At 39.3% G+C, this 20,630-nt stretch overlaps 1 protein-coding gene across 8 annotated transcripts in view; it reads right to left on the reverse strand.

Moving 5' to 3' along the window:
- Positions 1-157: 157 nt before the first annotated feature.
- LOC137129937 (RNA-binding motif, single-stranded-interacting protein 3-like) overlaps positions 158-20,630 on the reverse strand; it is a 168,059-nt gene continuing 147,586 nt past the window's right edge. For 6 of the 8 annotated variants that reach the window (XM_067509407.1, XM_067509408.1, XM_067509406.1 and 3 more), the window contains 7 exons: positions 15,790-15,833; positions 11,955-12,051; positions 9,791-9,841; positions 4,664-4,780; positions 4,297-4,383; positions 3,630-3,751; positions 158-2,618 (listed from right to left, as the gene is read on the reverse strand). In XM_067509407.1, the coding sequence (XP_067365508.1) occupies positions 2,615-2,618; positions 3,630-3,751; positions 4,297-4,383; positions 4,664-4,780; positions 9,791-9,841; positions 11,955-12,051; positions 15,790-15,833 (522 nt within the window). In that variant the 3' untranslated portion in view covers positions 158-2,614. Of the gene's footprint in view, positions 2,619-3,625; positions 3,752-4,296; positions 4,384-4,663; positions 4,781-9,790; positions 9,842-11,954; positions 12,052-15,789; positions 15,834-20,630 lie in introns of those variants that run through there. The other 2 variants (XM_067509405.1, XM_067509403.1) reach the window with 1 other exon arrangement.

Below are 20,630 nucleotides of genomic sequence, written 5' to 3' on the forward strand. Positions count from 1 at the left end.
CAAACCTCTATTTATCTATGTCAGCTCACTGACTGTTAACTGTACAAAGACACAGACACAAGCAGCTCTTATATCCCAGAACCTTTCAAGCTGACTGTGTACAATGGTTCCCTCTAGTGGGACTGCACTGTATCTGCAAAGTATACCAGAAAGAGACTGTGTTTGAAATGTTTTTTTATTGAAAGATTTGTCTAAAAAGAAAACAAAGACCAAAGAAAAGAGGCATTTGAAACTACAGCAATATCCACTGGTTTTACAGACACTCTCATAATCACAATTTAAAAGACATGGTAGGCATGTGACCAAGCAAATAAAAAAATAGCATCATCAAAGTTATTTCTGTTGCATCTTCTTTTACACACCTGTACAAAAAAGATCTCATAAATATTACTTTTGTTCTCACGTTCTCTACTTTCTCTTCTTCTTTCAATAATTTACTTTCCAAAAGAGGTTTGTATCTGCTTGATTTTGGTTGAACCATGCTTTTTTTAGGTGTCCATCTTTATAAGCTTCCCGTCATTGATAGAGGGCAACTTGGTGGGTGGGGTGTGGAGGGACCTTAGCAGTTTCAGCCAGTCAAAGTCAATCAAGTGTGTGTGTGTGTGTGTTTCTGTTCTTTTCCTTCTTTTTCAAACAGATGCACTTTTATTCTGACCAAGTATTCCTATAGCTCTTCTTACAGTTATCAGCTGCTGTCACTCTGGAGATGCACCTACTTCACACCCACCCACAACAAGACAACCTCAATCCCCAATACTAAATTGTTTAGCAGCTCACACATCATAATCAGTTCTCAAAAAAGAAAAAAGGCAAAATAAAAGAGATTTTAAAATGTCTTTTCAGGAGAATATACATAAGCTGAAAGGATTTTGTTCAACAGAAATGCGCTTTATTCTTACAGAGATCATCACCCTGCTCCCATTTGAAATGGCTTGTGTTTGGCAAGACAGTGGCATAAAACTGTTTTGTTGCATGGGCTCAAACTATGCACATCAAAATGACTAAATCTGGAGCGTTTTGGAAAGCCATCATACTCAATAGCAGCATCTAAATGTCAGGATTTAGGGTGCGAGACTGATCAGTCAAATTTAAAGTGTAGACACCAATATTCCTTAGGTGGTTATGTATTTTCATCCTCTTTACCACTGAAGATTATTAAGTTATTCCTAATAACATAAAGTACCTACCTTCTCCACTGTCTCCCATACCACAGGGTGTCTAGTCTCTCGACAGCAGTTACAGCTGTACTTGGAGATTCTAACCATGTTTGACAAAACAACATCTCAGAGAACAATTTTCTGGTTGAGGCATTTATGTTTAAGACCTACTGCACGTTCCCAGTCACCGGAAAAAAAGTGATCTCACACACTGACAGCATGACGATCAAGAACAAAAAAGTAGTTTCAGAGGTGAAAGAATAAAAAAAGCAACATAAGGAAGATCTCTTCACTACCTAGCTTCTTCATCTTTGGTATAAAATATGTCACCTGTAGGCTGTTTGTTCAACAGTTAAGAAAGAGTCAAGAAACTGTCAACAGTTTAACTAAAACTATTGCTTTTTGCACATTTAAAAATCCTAGCATTTGTTTTGCTTTTTCTCAAAGTCAGTATGTAACAATGTAACTTTTTTTTTTCTTTTTTTGCAGTGACCTAAGCAAAGCAGGCAAAGCAAAGAATGTTTGAAAGGTAGAGGCTGCACTCAAAAACCAAAAACCAAACAAAAAAAAAAATACAAATGCAATGGAGAAACACAACTTTTATGATTAAACTAAACTGCATTTTCCAGGAAGCAGTGGATTGACCCTTCCCCACAAGTCACATTAAAGACGTTTTTCCTACCAACCAACATCATCTGCACTGCACCACATAATTTAAAATCATCTTCATACAAATACAACCTTATTTTTTAAATCCTGTACAGATAGCTTTGTAGATTTCATCGCGGAGACTCTCGGAAACCCCAAGTAAACTCAAACCATTCCACCATTTAGCTGTTTTGATAATTCAACACCATGGAAACTTTTTTCCCAAAGTTTGAGAAAATTAAGGCAATAAAGATTTACGAAAACATCAATATTCTAGAAAACTACTCAAATAATAAAAAGAATGAAAATAATGTAGCTTAATATCAAAGGAAGACAACCAGTTGTTTTTTCTAGACTTTGCTTCCTTCCATTTTCAATAAAAAAAGTCTGAAAATCTACCTGCACATTCAAACATTCTTTTTTTTTCTCTGTACAGCTTGTTGGTTGAATTTTAGATTTCTGGATCTTCTCATTTTGCTTTGGAGGCAAGATTCCAGTCTCACGGTGAGAAATGATAAACTCAAATGTGCAGACTGTGTCTTATTTCATTGTCCTCAAGTTCAGCAAACCATCATTTCTTTCTAGTCTTTTTCTTGGTTCAACCAGGTATGAAATATAATTGATGTTTTTCTTCATTTTGTCTTTTATTTGGTGCCTGTGCACAGTGGAAGCATTCTCCCTTCAGTGTTGTCCATGTCACCTACTATTTTTTTTTTTTTTCACGTTTCATTATGATTCTCTCCATCTGTCTCCAGGGCCTCAGTGCAGTCCTTCTAAAGGCAATGCAGCAATGATTCCTACCAATCTTGTTATCTAAAGGAGACAGAAAAAAAGTCAGTGAAAAAAAAAGGCTAACTGAGGATACTGTGGACAATGTTAGTTTCTAAAGCAGCTACAGCATTCTTTATCCAACGGCTGTGTATAAAGGAAAACACCAGCTGGTTATCTAGGAGGCAGGAAAACAAGACAAATGCCAGGAGAAAGATAAAAATGAAGAGGGAATGTTTTACACTCAAATGTTAACATGATCCTGTGACAAGAAACACAACAAATGGCACAGCATATTGTCTGTGGAACAGCTGCACACTGTTGTCTTCTGTGGCTAATTATACTGTATGTACACACTATTCAACGTGATTTATTTCACTTGCAAATCACAGCCTTAGCCAACACTGCTTTAATACATTAATGACACCCCCCCCAGAACCCCCACCCCTGTTTATCCATCTAGATATGCTAAACAAAACAACTATGTTGGCATTTAGGGAAACAAACTATTTGCTAAGAGTTTAATGAATAGACTGATACCATTCTCTTTTCAGTACAGTAAATTGGAAGCCAAAGCTGGTTAGCTTGGCAAGGCTAGAACCAGGTGGAAACGGCCCATCTGCCATAATAATCGCCCTACCTTGCGCCTACTGTATAAATATCACTGATTAACACAAACTGTTCTAATCTGTCAATTTGGAAAAGTGTATAAATGAAGATCAAACTGATGCAGTACGAGGTTTATGTGGACAAGAACACTGGGGTTTTACAGCATTTCAGCTACATCAAATGGGAAATAGTTACAAGTTCACACTAAAAATGGAAGCCAAGACTTATAATAAATATTTCTAAAAAGGTTTTGCCATAAAGTGCTGCCTACTGTCAGAAACCCGCCTTCTTTCTACCTTCATCCACTTTCAGCAGAACTGTCACTACAATTTGAAAATGTAAAACAAAACTTGAAAGTGGCAATGCAGGACTGGTAAAGCAATAACATCGCACCTCCCTACCGGCTGTACAGGAGCAAAAATTAAGCTGTCTACTCACTACACTCACTTAGTCTGCTGGTAGGAGTAGGCCGTGGCATGATCTCCTGTGTTCTCCACTGATAAGGACTGCTGCCCACTGCCATCCTGCGAGGGGGCGGCTGTCTGTGGAGAAGGGTCTGTCACCACGCCCTGACACATGACACACGATTTCAAAAACAAGTCAGATAAAAAAAAAGTCATGCTGTTGGAAGGTTTAATTTGAACTTTCTTGTAGACAAGTGAGGCAAACTAGGGACTCTGTCACAAAGTCAGTTAGTTTTGATTAAAGTGAAGTGTTTAACTTCATCAGACAGGCTCTGTTTAATTTCTGATGCTCATTTAAGGAAATTGAAAATGCTTCCTCTAGCCTTAGGGAGAATAAATATGTGGCAATGTGTCTCTCTGAATCACACAGAACCACAATCTGATTACAACAACTCACGACAAAATCCCCTCAGTGGCCATAAATAACTGGGTGACACTGGATAACAATTACATTTTAAGTTTTGTAAAATCCTTAAACAGCGCTGTTCAGATGTTGACAAAAAATGCCTTCAGCTTTAAGCAATATAGCTTTAATATAACATAAATACAGTTTTTTAATGGCCGACGGAATATGTTACACATTGCTCTTTGAAGTTTTAACCAGCAGCAAAAAAAAACAGAAAACAAAAAAAAAGGACTTTTTTTCATACTTCCACTGTGATGGCAGAGGCAGGCACTGCAGTGTACTGGGGAATGTAGGTTCCTTGCATAGGAGCAGCTGCTGCAGCAGGCATGTACTGCATAGAGAAAAGGAGGGGCACAAACAGCACTATAATAGACACAAACAATCTGCCAGAATGCCAGGATTAAAACTAACGGCTGACATTCCTGCTGAGATATGGGTTTTTATGTATTTCTTAATACATTACTTAGCCTGTAACACAGTATTATTCATTGTGGCTCTATGGTGCATCGTGACAGTGGATCACAAAAATCTCTTCTGACTAATTATACTGAACATATTACAACTCAAAATGTAAATGAACATGTATGAAGGAGGTTAGAGCAGAAACTCACAGTGCCTGTAGTGCCCAGAGACAGGTGGTTCATCTGTTGGGTGAGAGGAGCCATGACACTGGAGGGATGAAGAGACAAACTGGGCTCTATAGCTGTGGCTGGGGTGATCACAGCCCCCTGAGGCAGGGAGGAAAGACACATGAGCAGGTAGAGACACTGTTGCACACACTGAGCAAACTATTACCTCCAGTTAGTAGGAAATAAATCACAATCAGTGGAAATCACTGCGGCAAACAGGGATGTGGTGAAAGGAATGGTTACACATTTTTCAAAATATGAAAATATAGTACTATATTTTGAACTTGAAGATTTGAAAATCATATCTGTGTGTTAAATAAGAAGCTACAGGTAGTAGCCTGAAACCTTAGCTTAGCTTAAAGACAGGAAGCAGGGGGGACAGCTGGACTGGCTATCTGCAATAATTAGAAAATTCAACCTACTAGCACCTTTAAAGCTCACTTACTAACACATATCATCTTATTCATTTACTCAAAACGTTCAATGTAAAATGAGAACAAATTACACATCAGTAGCTACTTCACATGTAAAAGCTACTGTCATATCACACCCTCACCCAAAGGAGATACACAGGCAGAGAGAGGACTATCTCATTAACATGCTGTGGACCAAACAATGAGTTTTTGTAGCTTATTTTTTTCAATTTTTTCATCTCTTTGTATGTCTGGCACAACATTTATAAATAAATCTTATTTAACAGTTTTGCATTGTATTGTAGAAGTTAAATGTCAAATGTAGAAGAAGTTGAGTGTTACAACACAGTTAAGTTTGATGCCTGGAAATGGTTTGACTTTGAACATGGCAACGTAGCCAGTCAGCAGGCTCGACAGAACATGCCGCTGAATAGAGCAGAGAGGCTTTTATTGTGAATCTCTTCAATATGACAGGCTTTGATGAAGCCTAACACCTTTATGCACTGAGCTCTACTTCTCCAGTACAGCTCTACAACAGACTCAACAGCTGTACAGATTTAATAGGAGACTCGTCTCACTGTGTGCTGAGATTACTGGCAACATCCCTGCAGCCGTAAACACCGTTCACTCCTGAACTGTTTAACTACACTTCCCATGAGCAGAGACGGCATCGGCAGACACGTGTCAGATCGCTCCAGAGAGAAGTTGGCAATTCTGGGGCTGCATGTTGAGATGTGACATTAGAGGAACACTGGTATCAAATGTAAGTATTTTAGGCATCAGCCCAACTGTATGGCACTTGTCTTAACAGCTTTGTATTTGTAGGTTTTAACGGTGAGGCTCCTAACAACACTAACAAAAAGAAGTAAACACACACAGAGTAATGGAAGTTCTAGCTGTGTGAAACACTCCTCCCAGAGGCTCATACAGTCTGTCAGAGCTGTAAGTGAAGATCCTTATGTCTGCAAACTTCACAGGGAGGCACACACAAACACTACAGACGAGGATTGTCTTAAATGTTCACAGTGGTGAGTGCTCGTCCCCGTGACTGCTGTCTTCATAAGGGAGATCTATTTGAACAGCAGAGCAGCCTGGCTATCAGAAATGCTCTGTCAACACTCGCTGTCCTCAACATCATAAGCGAACGAGTGGCACTTCTGCACACCAACAAGCATCCACACACACATGCATCAAAAGATCTACCCACAAACCCACACAAATCTTTGGCTCAGTTAGGTAGATTTAGCAGCCAGAATCTAGCTAATACCCAAGCTTCTCATCCATCTATATAATACATTCTCTCGCTCCATGTTTTCTCATCCTCCCTCGCTCTCTTTCATTTCATCCAATCTCGCAGCAGGCCTCCATACAGAGAGAAAGCTGCATAAGGCACAACGAAACACACAATGACTAATTGACTGCACTGATTTATAGCTGTACAAATGTTAAACTTGCTATCTCGGCATGTCTCTGCATGCGAGCACTATACATTAGCTGATGTGTGAGTGTATAATTGTATGTGAGAGAATCTGTGTGTTAATGTTTTCATGTATCAGACATTTTTCCTGGGGTAAGCAATAAATGAGTACGCAAGACAGACAGTTATCTTCTCCCTGAGGACGGCAAAGAGAAAAATACAAAAGCTGCTTCAACTTTGAAATCGCACTTTCTCTCTCTCACTCACGCTCTCTCCCTCCTCTGCCCCCCCCCTCCCTCTTCTTTTGCCGTCATTTTTCCAGTAGAGAAGTGAAGCTGACTGGCAGAATGCCGCAGGCACCATGCAGCATCAAATACACAGGATTAGTGATAATGACACCCGTTTATCGAGAAAACCACTAACTGCTACTGGTGCGACGGTGGTGCAGTGTGCGTGAGAGAGCGTGCAAAGGATGTGAACTGGCAGCATTTGTTCTCTTTCAGGTGGTGCCCTGTGAAAAGCAGATGTTTTTATTATGCTACAAAATAGATTTTCCATATTGAAACCACACCCTTGTCTCTGGGTCACCTTTATTTTGACACACAAAAGCAGACAGGCTTTTACAGGACTACGTGATGAAAAACACATATATACTGCTGAAATTTTGGAAAGCTGAAATTTTAAACCCACACACGCATGCGCACACACACACACAGAATGTCACAATTAAAAGAGAAACAAGCTGAACATTATGCACTACAGTACATGTAGGTTCAGATACTCTACGTACTTTACTACGCTTTCTTCCAACACATTCTCTGCTCTCTTTGTCTCTTCAAATGGGTTTAACATAGCAATTTAACTCAGGAAGATCTGAAATCCCAATTCTTTGGATGTCTCATTACAGCCCTCCCCAATAAGCCGCCTTCTTTGTCTTGTTTTTTTTTTTTGGTATGCATGGTTCGGGAAATTCATTCATTTCCTGTAGGGGGATTTGTGTGTAATTATGCACAAAGACATCCTCTCACTAATTAAGATGTAAAGACAGGGAGTTCAAGTAATCTGGGCATTCCACCAAGGGTTGGTCCTCGAGGCGCTCAAGTGTGTGTGCATAGGTGTGCTTGTGTGTGTCTGAATCAGCTGGAGAGGGTGCAGATTTACACTGCATCTATGCGTAAATATAGCTGGGTGAGTGCGTGCACTGTATGTGCATAACTGTATTTCTTGAGAAATAAAAATGACAATCAGCATTGTTTTTTTTGTTTTTCTTGTTCTGACCTTTTAATTAGAGCTATTAACATTAAGCCTGTGTTTACAGAAGGCACCTGTGAAACTATGTGTATTTATCAGGGATTCACATAGCAACCTGCCAACCAAAAACACACAACACTCTGCTGTATGATGTATGACGGAGTTTTGATGGACAGCTTAGCAGAGGCACAATTACATGCATCAACCTTAATGTGTCGAAGAGTGCACACCATTAATCAAAGTTATAGTCATTAAATGTGGAACGGCAATGAGGACAACTCTGCTACCATAGGAACAGAAGTAGGTGCTGTGAGTCTCTCCTTGTCCTTCCCTGATGCAGCTTTAATTTGCCAAGCTCATCTGTATCCAGGAAATGCAATGAGTAGCCTTTGCCTTTGTTGTCTAACAGGGATTTTGCAGAGACAAGGCTAGGGAACAGGCGTGCAAAGCTCACACATGCTTTTGCAGAAGTTGCTTTCTTTTCTTTGTTCTTCAGCCTTTGTAATCCCTTCTCTCCCCTCCTTTCACTGCACCTGCCACTCTCCCCTGTCCTCCCTCTGTCAATTGCAAGCACTTCTTTTATTTCTTTTCTCTTTCTTCCACCCCTCCTTCTCTCCTCTCTTCTGTCCCTCTCTGTCTTTTCCCAAGTCTCAGGAAGTAACATCAAGCTGCCTGCCAAATAATTAGATGGGACATTTGTTTGAAAACACATTTACAGAAGGGTATTATCCTCCCTCACAGACATAATTTTAATCAGACATGACAGCAGAATGTTTCTAGCAGTTGGCATATAGACACAAAGACAGATAGAAAGAGGGAATGGCAGAGAGGTGAAGCACCAGACTTTGGAACTAGTGTGTGAGACAACATTTGCTTCAGCTAACAATCTCAGTTGATCACAAATTAATTTCAATGGTTTATAAAACAAATGTTGGCAAGAGCCAGCTTTAGCCAACTTTAGTCTCCAGACTAAAATACCAGTGGTTCAGAATCCTTCTGTACTGTAAGGATTTCAGGAGACAGTGTCATCATGTGGTGTGACAGCTGTCGAGATAATGTTTTGTGTCTGAAAGCATAATCACGGTTGCACGGTTGAAAGGTCTTCTTACTATAGCTGTACACAGTCTCTGGCTAACCTGAGGGATGACTATTGTAGTGTAAAGTATAAAAGAAGAATAAAAAGAACATGTAGGTTAGTGTAGATTTATATTGACAGCTACACCCAAAGGTGTAAATACTTAAATGCACGAATGCCATTAACACACATCTCAAAATCAAATCTCAAAATTAAGACTGTTTAGATGTGTATGTATGCATGATGACAGAGCTCAGAGTAAATGTCTAAAATTAGATACCACCAGGTAAGAAAGACATGATAAATATAAATATTGTTGTACTGTTGTGCTTTTTACACTGGATCTTGTATCCACATAGTTTTGCAAGGATATTTTAGTAAACTGTATGCATGTATTAAATGCATTGCTGTGTAAATATAATCAGCAGCTTTCACTTTACGTGTGGGAGATAATTTTCTGTACTTGCAGCTTCTTTTCAAACCAGCAGAGGGTGTCCTTTTATTATGGAACTTAGACATGGCTCCGCTGAGCTCTCCGAGCTGCTTTAGCTATTCACTGGCTGATTCAGCAGTGTGGGACTCAGATGCAGGGCTATTGTTTTGTCTTGGTGGACTTTTGTGACACCCAGAAATTTATCAGTGACTTACACCATCATTTCCAGTGCAGGGTTTAAAAAGCATTAGGTGTGTTATGAGTTGCTCATCATAAATCATCTGTATGTCAATATGACAGACATTCACAAGGTCGAGTCTGTCAATTTAGTATTACTGTAAAATATATTGAATGTACAGGAATTAGGATAGTTATAGCACATGAGAAGTAAACATGTTCACACAAAGGTCTGTAGAGTGAAACAGAGGAGGAGAAAGAGGTTAACCTACAATGAAAATGATTCTACTGGCAAAAGACAACATTTGGAAGAATAAATAAAGAGGAGTGTGTTTAAACTTACTGTAGGTTGCATAACATACTGTTGATGTGGCATCCAAGATGTACTCTGGACCTGTGCAAAAGGAGAGAGAAGGAAAAAGGTAACGGAGTGGAGGTGACAACAGAGGGATCAGAGATGACGATAGAAACGGAAATACAAAAAGAGTCAAGAAAGAAAGGACAGAGAAGAAAAATAAAGTAATTAAAGAAAGAGGGGGTGGGCATGAGTAGGATGATGCAGAAGGGAGGTCAGGAAGAAATGAGAGGAAAGGGAAGATCAAAAAGAAGATTGTTATAAGTGGGTAAAGAATTGAGGAAGAGAGAACATAAAGAAGGACAATTGCAAGACAGAATGACAGGAAGGGAGAGAAAATGAGAAAACCAGAGAGGAGAAGAGAGAAAATTAATCATTAGCTCAAGTCTTTACAAGCCCATTTCAGAGTCTGAGTCCCTGTGGCAGTGTGTCTTGAAGAATATTACAGCGGTAACTGAGGGTCCACTATACAGTATGTTATGTTGTAATTATAAGAGGATATGAGGATATAAGACCACAGAGAGCAATAGAGTCTAATAATTACTGCTTCACTGTGGAGGTTTCATCATCAAAGTCTGTCTAGGACACAAATCATCACTTTCATCACCTACTGGTAGCCATTGGCCAACCCTAACATGAGGAGAAACATGTCCCCCAAAGCCCTTTTGTCACATGAAGGATATGTTATGAACGTTTGTTATAACTATATGAATGCGTAGGTTTACTTACCAGAGCCTGTGGGAAGATAAAATTATGCAAGGCAGGTTAAGTTATCTTTGTGTTTCCTCAAAAAGCAGGATGTGATTGTGTGTCTGTCTGGAATTCCACACTGCTGAAGGTGTGTCTTTGCATTTATCTGTCTCATTTACAGCAGTGTTTTGTGCTCAAGTAAATCTGTGGGGGAGGACTTGTGTTTGTTTTAAAGTCGTTGTGGTTGACAGACTGAGGATCAAGTACTGAGTCGACCTCTTACAGAGCCACAGCTGCACCGACAGTCAGCTTCGGCATGAATTGCTATGGTATGTGTATGTGGAAGAAAAAGCATGTGACACATGGGAATATAAAAACAGAGACAAAAGGAGGATTTGTGCCTAAGAAGGAAATATCAATGGGGGAGTGCTGCAATACAAGCCTGTGTTTTATAATTGCTACAGTGGGAATTGTCTTCAGTGAAAGGAGATTATAACTCTGCTTCATATGTTCAAGTCTTTCCTGAGAAAAGACAAGCTCCACTTGACCTGACCATCCAGGTTCTAAACACAGAACAGCAATGAAAAAAGTGGTCAGTTCAACAAATGTTAAATTCAAAAACTATTATTTGGATAGGTCAAAAGTTTTGGTCACATGCAAGGTAACCAAGAAATTTAATTCACTCTTGATGAGGTAGCTCAATATTTTTCTTACTCTCAGCCCATACTATCAAAAGAAAACCAATAACGTTTTATCCTTCACTTAATACTTTCACTCCTTACTCCCCTGCACAAAGCCTACTGGTACCCAGTGCAGATGTGAATCTTTTGGTTTTCTTCCTTTATGCCTTTATTTGACAGCAGACAGTGTAGTGAAGAAGGAAAACAGGGCAAAGAGAAAGACGTGGGTTATGCAACATGCAGTTAAACGGTACATGTCTTAGCCACTTCAATATCTTCACTTACATAAATCTTTTAAAGACAGGCCACAAATGTATACTGTACTTTCATAGATGCTGTCAAAAGGCTTAGGACCTTTCTAGAATGTATTCTTAGTCACTGTAGTGCTAATCAACCCTATAGGAGTAAACAGTGCAACTGAGCTGTAGATTAATGAGCATTTATGGCAAAAGGATGATGTATGTATCATCTGCAGTACCCCTGTTTATGGTAATGAAGGCCCTGCTAGTGCAATAGTGTAAGTCACTGACAATTCAGGAAAACAATATAACTCTATGATATAAATCTAAATCTTGTGGCAAAGCCAAAAATCCCATCATGTGCTGAGATGGAACATGGTGCTTTGTGGTGGTAGCTATGGCCAAAGACAAATCTGTTTGCTAAAGTAATCTGAATGTAGAATTACAGTAAAATAATAGAAACCATCATTTTTGCTAAAAATATATTGATCTGAACTGACAATTAGATAATTTTCCAGTAAACTCCAGACTGGGTCCACCTACCTGATATGTGGAGACAGGAGAGGCAGCGATGAATGGTGTGATTGATGTCTGTGCAATCATCCGATTGGTGGAGATGCTGTATGGTGAAGAGTAGAACCTATAAAACAAAGGAACGTAATTTATTTCAGTCCTGACTAATATCAACACATTCATGTAAAACTAAACCACAGTTGAGAAAAACTGTTAATGTTATTTAAGACCTCCCTGCACATGTCCTGCAGGTCCACAAAAACTGCTTTTTGCACCACTTTATTTTCAACCGCCCAGCACACTTTAAGACACCACTGACAAAATGGATTAGACATCATCAAGGCTGTCATGGAAACAACAAATATTGGAGCCTCATTCTGTGCCATACTTTAAAAAACATCTTTGAATGAGACTTGACACTGCACCAGAGCACACACCATGATACAAAGGAGTCTGCTCCACTGCTATGCATAATAATGAATTATCACCTTAATGCGCAAGTGGGTGAAATACACATTTCAGTATTGCTCATTATGTTTCCACCTACATTTATACTGTACCACTTTGCAGAGAAGGCTGCATAACATCTGCTTTTTATACTCCTTTTTACTTGTTTTCCTATACATATGCTTGCCCTTATGATTTTGCTCCTTCTTTCCTTTTTACCCTATCAGCCCTGCAGAAATAGAATGCTGTGGCTCGCAGTGCTTTATTTATCATTGTGTACCTAGAGAGGACATGTTTCATCCGCCAGGCCGTGTTGCTGCGCCCGATCGATCCCAAAGTGTCTGTTGACTGAATAATGGTGAGAGGGAGGGGAAAGAACGAGAGAAGAGAGGAGAGACAGACAGTGGAGCCCCCCCATCTATCCCTAAGCCATGAGTGTATAAATGGTACTTGCCACAAATCAAGTGTTAGTTAATTGTGAGAGATACATAGCTGAAAAAAACAAACACACTGTTGGTCATTTTTAAAGGTTATTCCAAGCTACTGCTGAGAAGGTTTATTGCCTTAAATGTTCTGCATTTTATTTTTGTAGGTTTCTATTAGATATATTAGATTAAACCACACAGATTACACATGGATGAAGATCAGACTGTAAACCAGGCAAGAATAGGAAAATGTAGATACATTGGTGCTACTCTACTATCACACACACACACACACACACACACACACACACACACACACACAAATCTCGTTTCAAGGGTGAAATGGGTTCCTGACTTACCCACCTGTCCTGTTATTACACTGTCTGTTTCACATTACATTTGTTCGGTCAGTGATAGCACGAGCAGTTTGAAACCTCAGATGCGAGATGCAGACCCTCAGATATTTTTAAACTATTGCAGTCCAGGCTTTGTGGATGCAGTTGATTTCCAACTGCCTGTGATAAGCTGCAGAGCGTGATTGTGCTTCACACGCACTTCCAGCCTCCCTGCTGGATTTTTATGCTCTACTTGGCGTTGAACCCCAAACACTGGAGTAAGTGTACATAAAGAATGGAGCTACATCAGTTACTCTCTATATTTCAGACGTGGTTCACATCTTTTCAATTTCATGAATTATTAGCACTACATACTCTATTTTGGCTTGCCATGGTTCAGTTTTGGTTCATGTGCAGGTTGACTGTATGTTAGGTGTGTTGACACTGGCTCAGCTTACTTAAATTCACTCTTAGTCTTTGGGGGGACATAGATTGGGTTAAATTTCCTCTAACAACTTTCAACTCGGGCTTACCCTAATTTTTCCTTATGGGTATTTTTACTGTGTAAGTGTACAATATAAGTATCACCTTAAGAAACAATGTATGTTGTCAATTCCACACATGTTCTGTATAAGCAATATTGTCTTTGTGCTATTGCACTGTACATCTGCATTTATTGACACGTCAAGAATAGATATCTTAAGAAATCAATTCAGTTTTAAGTTAAAGAAAAAATGGAACATGCAATGATCAGTATCAAGCAAAAAATCATTGATCATGCAAATGTATGCATCTATCTTTTTGACTGTACAATTATGTATGACTTGAATCAGAGATACTGTATTACTGTCACTGATGAATATAAATGAGCAAACGCAGCCAGGTTATTCAATATGGTTCTCTTATTGTGTTTATTGTATTTTTCATTAGAGTGATGTGTATTGAGAGAGAGAAATAGTAGGTAGAGGACAGATCCAAGGTTATTGATGGAGGCTATTAGCACTGAGCAGCCCGCTGTCAATAGGGACTCCAGTGCGGCTGTTTAAACAATACACTAAACATGTAATTGCGAACAGAACATTACGATGGGATTAAATTTAAAACCTCTCTGTGAATCCCTGGTGTGACCTAGCTGCACTGTCAGGAGTTTTCTCTGCAAAATTAGCAAATGATTTACTGCCCACCACAGATTTTTTAAAGGAGAAATCTGGGTGATATATATATATATATATATATATATATATATATACCCATGTGTGTGTGTGTGTGTGTGTGTATGTGTGTGTGTAGGGGCAGTTCAGAAGGAAGGTACAGGGACTATGAAGATAAAGAGGAGTTAGAAATATGGAAAGAGTAAGAGACAGAGACAAAGAAGCTTAGTGAAAGACAAAGACAGACAACCAGAAAGAAGCTGGGATACTGAGAAAAAAGACCCAGAAAATTGATGTTTTAACTCTGACAAAAGCGAGGACAAGCTATACCAAAGCAGTCTGGTTGGTAGGGACACATGTTTTCAATAACATGAGATTGGCATCAGATTCCATAGAAGAAAAAAAGAAAACGTCCTCAGGCTTGGAGACTCACAAACCTGTAATTGATTCGTACACTTTCCCTCTCCTTGGGCTGACTTTATTTTTGCCTTTGCCCTCTTCTTGACCCCACTCTGCCCTCGCTTTTTATTCAATCCCCTTCCCTCCCTGCTTTTTGCCTCTTTAATTAGCTGCATTAGCATTTCACAGTCATTTAGCGCTTTGCTGGAGGGAACTCTGATGACCTCAGAAGAGAGGTCAGAAAGGGCTTAAACACCCTGAGCGCACAGGCACAGATTTACGCATGCACAGGGATGCACTGCCATACAAAGACACCAGAGATGACCAAAAGTAAAGCAAATGTTCCGTTATTGATTGTAGATATTACAAGAACAAAGGAAGTAGCCAAGTCATGAATGTGAAGAAGAAAAGGTACAGAAGATTTCAAAGTTTAAAATCACTGTGAAGAATGTAAGGGCATGTAAAATGTGTTGTGAACAAGACATGAGGAAGAATAAAAGCAAAAGTATCGTAAGGATGGAAAGAGTAAGGACTCAGCTGACAGGAAGGAGGAGAAGAGAAACACAGAGCTGGAGGGAAGCGTCTCCTGGGATCGCATCACCAGCAGCATTCCTAGCAGACAGGACCGATCTCCAATTTCCCCCTGAAACAGCCAGGCAACCAGCTCTCCTCATTCAGCCTGGGAGCACTGCAGATAGCCTTGGCTGACGAAAGTCTTACAGCAGCACTGCAACACCGCCCATCTTCCCTGTCTGCAATCAAAACCTGCAAGTCTGACAGCTTGTATGCAAAGGTGCATAAATAAATGTTCTGTCTGCATCAGTCAGATGTAAAAACGAGGCCCAGAGCAGTAAAGAGAGAGAGAGAGTGTGAGTGTGTGTTAGTGATCTGTGCATCACGGGTCTGGTCTAGTTCGCCTGTGCATTTGTGTGGTCTCCTAAATTGTGTGCAAGTGCTCTTGTGTAAGTGCTTGGCTGTTGGTCTGTTATGTAAAGGATCATAAACACAATTTGAAGTTGGGAGGCCAGAAGTTGGTAGGGTTGGTGAACATTTAGTAAAGTGTGGATCAAAAGAAAAGTTAGACGCGCAACTTGTAAACTCCACTTACCCATTCTGCATCGCAGTGGGATCATATGTCAATGCCATACCACTCTGGAGAAAGAGATAAAGAGAGAAAAGCACACACTTAAAGGTTAAAATACTTGATATGCCTTTTGATAGAACATTTTAATGGACTGTAAGTAGAGAGGTACAGCAGAGTAAGGTGTAATGTAAAATGAATACGGGAACACACAAGCTTTCACTTAAAAATCATCACTATAAACATATGAATGAGATACAAACACTTGCTAAATTAAGAACGCGGAGGACAGCATCAGCTCTCAGCAGCACAAAAATCTCAAAGGAATCTTTTGAAGAGCTTAAGAAGAATAAAGTATTTTTTCCATGACTGATGGCAAACCTGTGTAACCTTAAATATAGTTACCTTCTATGTTACTGTATAGTCTTTAACAACACAATGACTTCCTGGTTCAAAGCACACACAATGTTCAAATTTGACTGGAACAACATATAGAGTAGTGAACGTTACATGTGCAAAACTTCACACTTCATTTGTAGCGATTCTAGGTTTTGGTGGCTCATCAAAATGAGTAAGATACTTTTAGCACATGAGATAGAATAACTAGACTAAACCACAAACATTTCATTTGAAACAAATGTGGAAAATACTGCTGTTCGCTTTTCTTCCATATAACAAAGTCATGAGAAGATAAAACAATGTAAAGGGAAACAGACATAAGAACTAAGAACTACTGTACCTAAATTGACAATATAAGTTTTGAGAAAATAAATGTTTACAATATATGGCATTGTGGATGTACAACAGAACAAAAAGGAGGAAATCTAGAGAAAAAAGGGAGAAATAGATGTTAATGGTGAGTTTTGAAATAAACCTGTCTGAGCTGTCATTCACACTCAGTGCTTGTTTTCATACCAAAAAAACATCTGTACTGTCAATCTAGAAACTGACGATGACCAATAAGCTTTAAATCCCCTCAATTATTCAAAACATGTTTAAATGTATGGTTTCACCCCCCCCCAAAAAAACCCCACTCACAAACAATCAAAGTTAAAAGTTAACCTGTTTACTTAATAGTGCACATTTTCTTTACCATCATTTTGTACGTAGTTATGCTTCCATTGCAGGAAGTGCTGCTCAATGAACAACAAGAGGACACCAAAATAATTTTCTTACTGTGTAACAATATCCACTAGCTAGAGTACAGGGTTCATCTACACTACTTATTATTAATTAATTAATTAATTTATTATTATTATTACTTTTTTTGTCCTTTCGGCTTATCCCGTGAGTTAAGGGTCGCCACAATGAATCTTTGTCCGCATGTTGATTTGGCACAGTTTTTACGCCGGATGCCCTTCCTGATGCAACCCTCCCCAATTTCTATCGGACTTGGACCAGCACTGCACAGCTGGGGATGGGAGTGGGCTGTTAGGGGATCAGTGTCTTGCCCAGAGACACTTCGACTAATTATTATTAATTTATTAGTATCAATTATTCAAATAAGGATTTTAGCGCTAGATAAATAAATCAGTATCAAAAGAAACTCAAAGCTACAACAGTGTATTTTAGTTAGTTAATTATTTTGTCTGTCCTTCCTCCTTCTCTCTATAAATGTTGTCCCTATTAAGTCAAGTATTCATCATTAAGTGACTTTTCTTTGTGAATGTGTCTAACTTTGTCTCTTGTGTGCAAATAATTGAGACTAAAAAATACTTCATCCACTTCACTGCCTCTTGGCAATGCTGGAACAAACTGAAAGCAACAATAGTGTCATCAGTCCTCTAATCTTTATTTTTCTCCTTCGCTATCTTTCCCTTACAAGTAATTTGTTCTTGTTCTATATTCCACACATGGCTCTTCTCTCCAAATTGGCACATGAGTTGAAAGTGTGCCCTTATGGTGAACTCTGCTGCAGTGTTTGGTTTTTCCCCAAACACTATTCCTAGCCAGGACTGGGGGAAGACAGACTGCAGAAGCAATGAAAAACAGTGCCAGACATTGATGGCATCAAATAGACAAAAAATAAATAAATAAAATACAAATCAAACCCAATCCATCATACTAGCCCTGAAACAAATATATGGTTTAAAGCAGGTAAAATCTCTATTACACATAGACAATAATTTTACTTTTCACCTTGACGAAAAAATGCTGGTTCCTTGTCAATCTATTGAATTGTTTTTGCAGCAAAGGATTTTTAAGCGGTCAGATCTGTGCAGCATCTTGATGTTTGCAACTTGTCCTCTAAGTTTCCTTCATCTCATAACAACATTTTTTCCTGCTGCATAACATCAGCATTAGTATGTGAATACTGTATGTGTCCACTCATGTTTCTGCCCATCTATAACACATTTATAAGTGCCTACATAAGGGTCAAGCAGCCCCTGGATTGGTGCCCCTGCTTTGAGTGACTGTGACACATTTCTTGTGTGAAAGTCAATCAACTGACTAGAAAGAGACACAAAATTAAAATGACATAGACAACAACAAAAGAGGTGCAAGAAATCTATAAAGACACACAAATTGATCACACAGGTCACTACAAAGACATACTAAAAGACTACATACATTACTACCAATATGAGTAGAGTGTCCACAAAGATATCAGAAACAACTACAAAGAGGCACAAAATGAACACACACATTAGACTCTGAGACAATTCTAAATGACTCCACGGCAAGACCACCCACTCCACTATAAAAAAACGCAAAAACACTGCAGAGACTTCAACTACAGCAAAATAACTGCAATTGCTAAAAAGAGGCACAAAGTAAACACCACAGACAATTAGTAGGAGGCAAAACATGACCACATGGACAATGATAAAAATACACAAACTGTCTACAAAGTGACACAAAGCCGATAACTAAAAGAGAGACTAAAAGAGACGCAAAACAACCACACAGACCGAACAATGGTGTCCAAAATGTCAAAAACAATTCCAAAGAATTACATATCTTTCTCTGGTCATTTAGTTTCTCTGTAGGGATAGTAAGTGCATATTATGAACCCTGTTGTCTCATAATTCACATATGAGTATCATATTTGTGCCTACCGGCATAATATTAAGCAATGATCAGCCACAACTTTAAGACCACCTGGTGGTATTAATGTTGTGCCAGACAGGGGTCAGCATGAGCATTCTGACCCATGTATGGATCTATGCAGACCGATATGCAGCAAACTGCGACGTACTGTGTGTTCTTTTACCTGTCAATCATGGCCAGACTTCATTTTTCTAATGCGGACCCCTGTCTACAACAACAATAAAACCACCAGGTGGATTTCATTTTGTAGCTGAGTGGTGTGAGGGAGACTGTGTGTTACTGTGTGTGTGTGTATTATCTGTGCTTCCCATAGTTCTAAGGCCAGACTCATTCAGGAGTGAGGGGTTTTGGGAGATTAGGCTCGGCTGACTGAGTGTAAGGATGCAGTGAGGCCCCTCAAAGCGCCTCCATAGCCAGATGTCTCTATTAGTCAGCCTGGACTCTGAGACCTGGCTCCGACAAATGCATAAAACTCAGATGGGTTGGTTTTCCTCAGCAATGCCAAGTGGGGCTTGTCAGGATTTGGGCTGCTGACAAGTGTGCGAGGAATCCCAGTGAAAGCACAGATCATTTATTTTAAGTCCAGCTGACAATTTACAAATGTTGACAACAGGATACAAAGAAAGAATGACTAACACGGGCCCTTGAGTGTTAACTAAGGCTGGGTGTGATTTGTCTGTTTGCTTTCACAAATAAAAACTAAAATTGCAATCGGTCTGCTACACACAGACACACATAAAGTCACACACTTCGACTGTGGCATCCTCCTTTTGTTGTGGTGGCTCTTGTTTCAGCGTGCAGTTGTTTCAGTCCTGTTCCATTTCATTTCACTTCACCACCCTGCTCTTTCCCAACCTCTGAGTAATGCAAATGTTGGGAAACTGTTAAAAACTGCACTTGGTGGGTGGGTGGCGACATTATTATTCACTTTCCCTTGTTCTGTAAATTAAAGCTTTGGTATAGACACTAACAACTTCTGAGCTCTGCACATTGTGCAACAGTCAATCTGCTTTCAATTTGCTGCTAAGGGTTTTATTTCTTCTAAAGATGACAGACTGGAGGTGGGAGTTTCAACAAAAGAAAAAAAAAAACAACTTGGCATTAGGCCCTTGTAGAAACCTTGTATTTTAAATTTAACAACCTTTATATATGCCAGCTTTCATACTGTCAACAGCATCTCTAATTCAGCCTAGAGTATGCTACTGCAAATGAAAGCTGATAATGACCCTGCAGGGGGGACTGTCAAGCTTTTCAGATTTAAAACTCTGTTATAAAATGTGAAGAAGAAACCAATGTGAAAGGGAACATCAGCTAGATTATTAAAACTGATGAATAAAGCATCAATGACTTTTTGGACCTACAGCTACTAAAGCAGCTGCGGACATTGAGCTGTGACAGTATCATTGATTGTGCTGTATGCAACAGTGGTACAGCCATTTTCTGACTTCAGCGATAAAATTATTGTTATGCTCTGGCTACAAAGGTGAGTAGCAAAAGGTTTTTAGAAGGATTGTGAATAGTCATATTTAGAAATAGTTAGAATACCATTGTTTTTAGTGTTGTTGACTTCACAATTGTGTCTTTAAAAACTTGCAACAGGCAAACTGAACTCATAATGATTGTGAGAAATGAAAGCCCATTGTTGATGGAGGAAATATCTACTGCGGTAGAGTTCCGCCCGAGGAAAAACTCTATGTTGCTTTTTTAAATGGCAGAGGCTAAAAAGGATTGTGTTGTAATAAACTCATTGAAAGACATGCTTCTTGAGTTACAGTTTACTTTCCCCACTTGTGTTTCAAGCTGACCTGGCTTTTGCA

This window comes from Channa argus, chromosome 7, assembly GCF_033026475.1.
Source record: "Channa argus isolate prfri chromosome 7, Channa argus male v1.0, whole genome shotgun sequence".
Classification (NCBI taxonomy): Eukaryota; Metazoa; Chordata; class Actinopteri; order Anabantiformes; family Channidae; genus Channa; species Channa argus.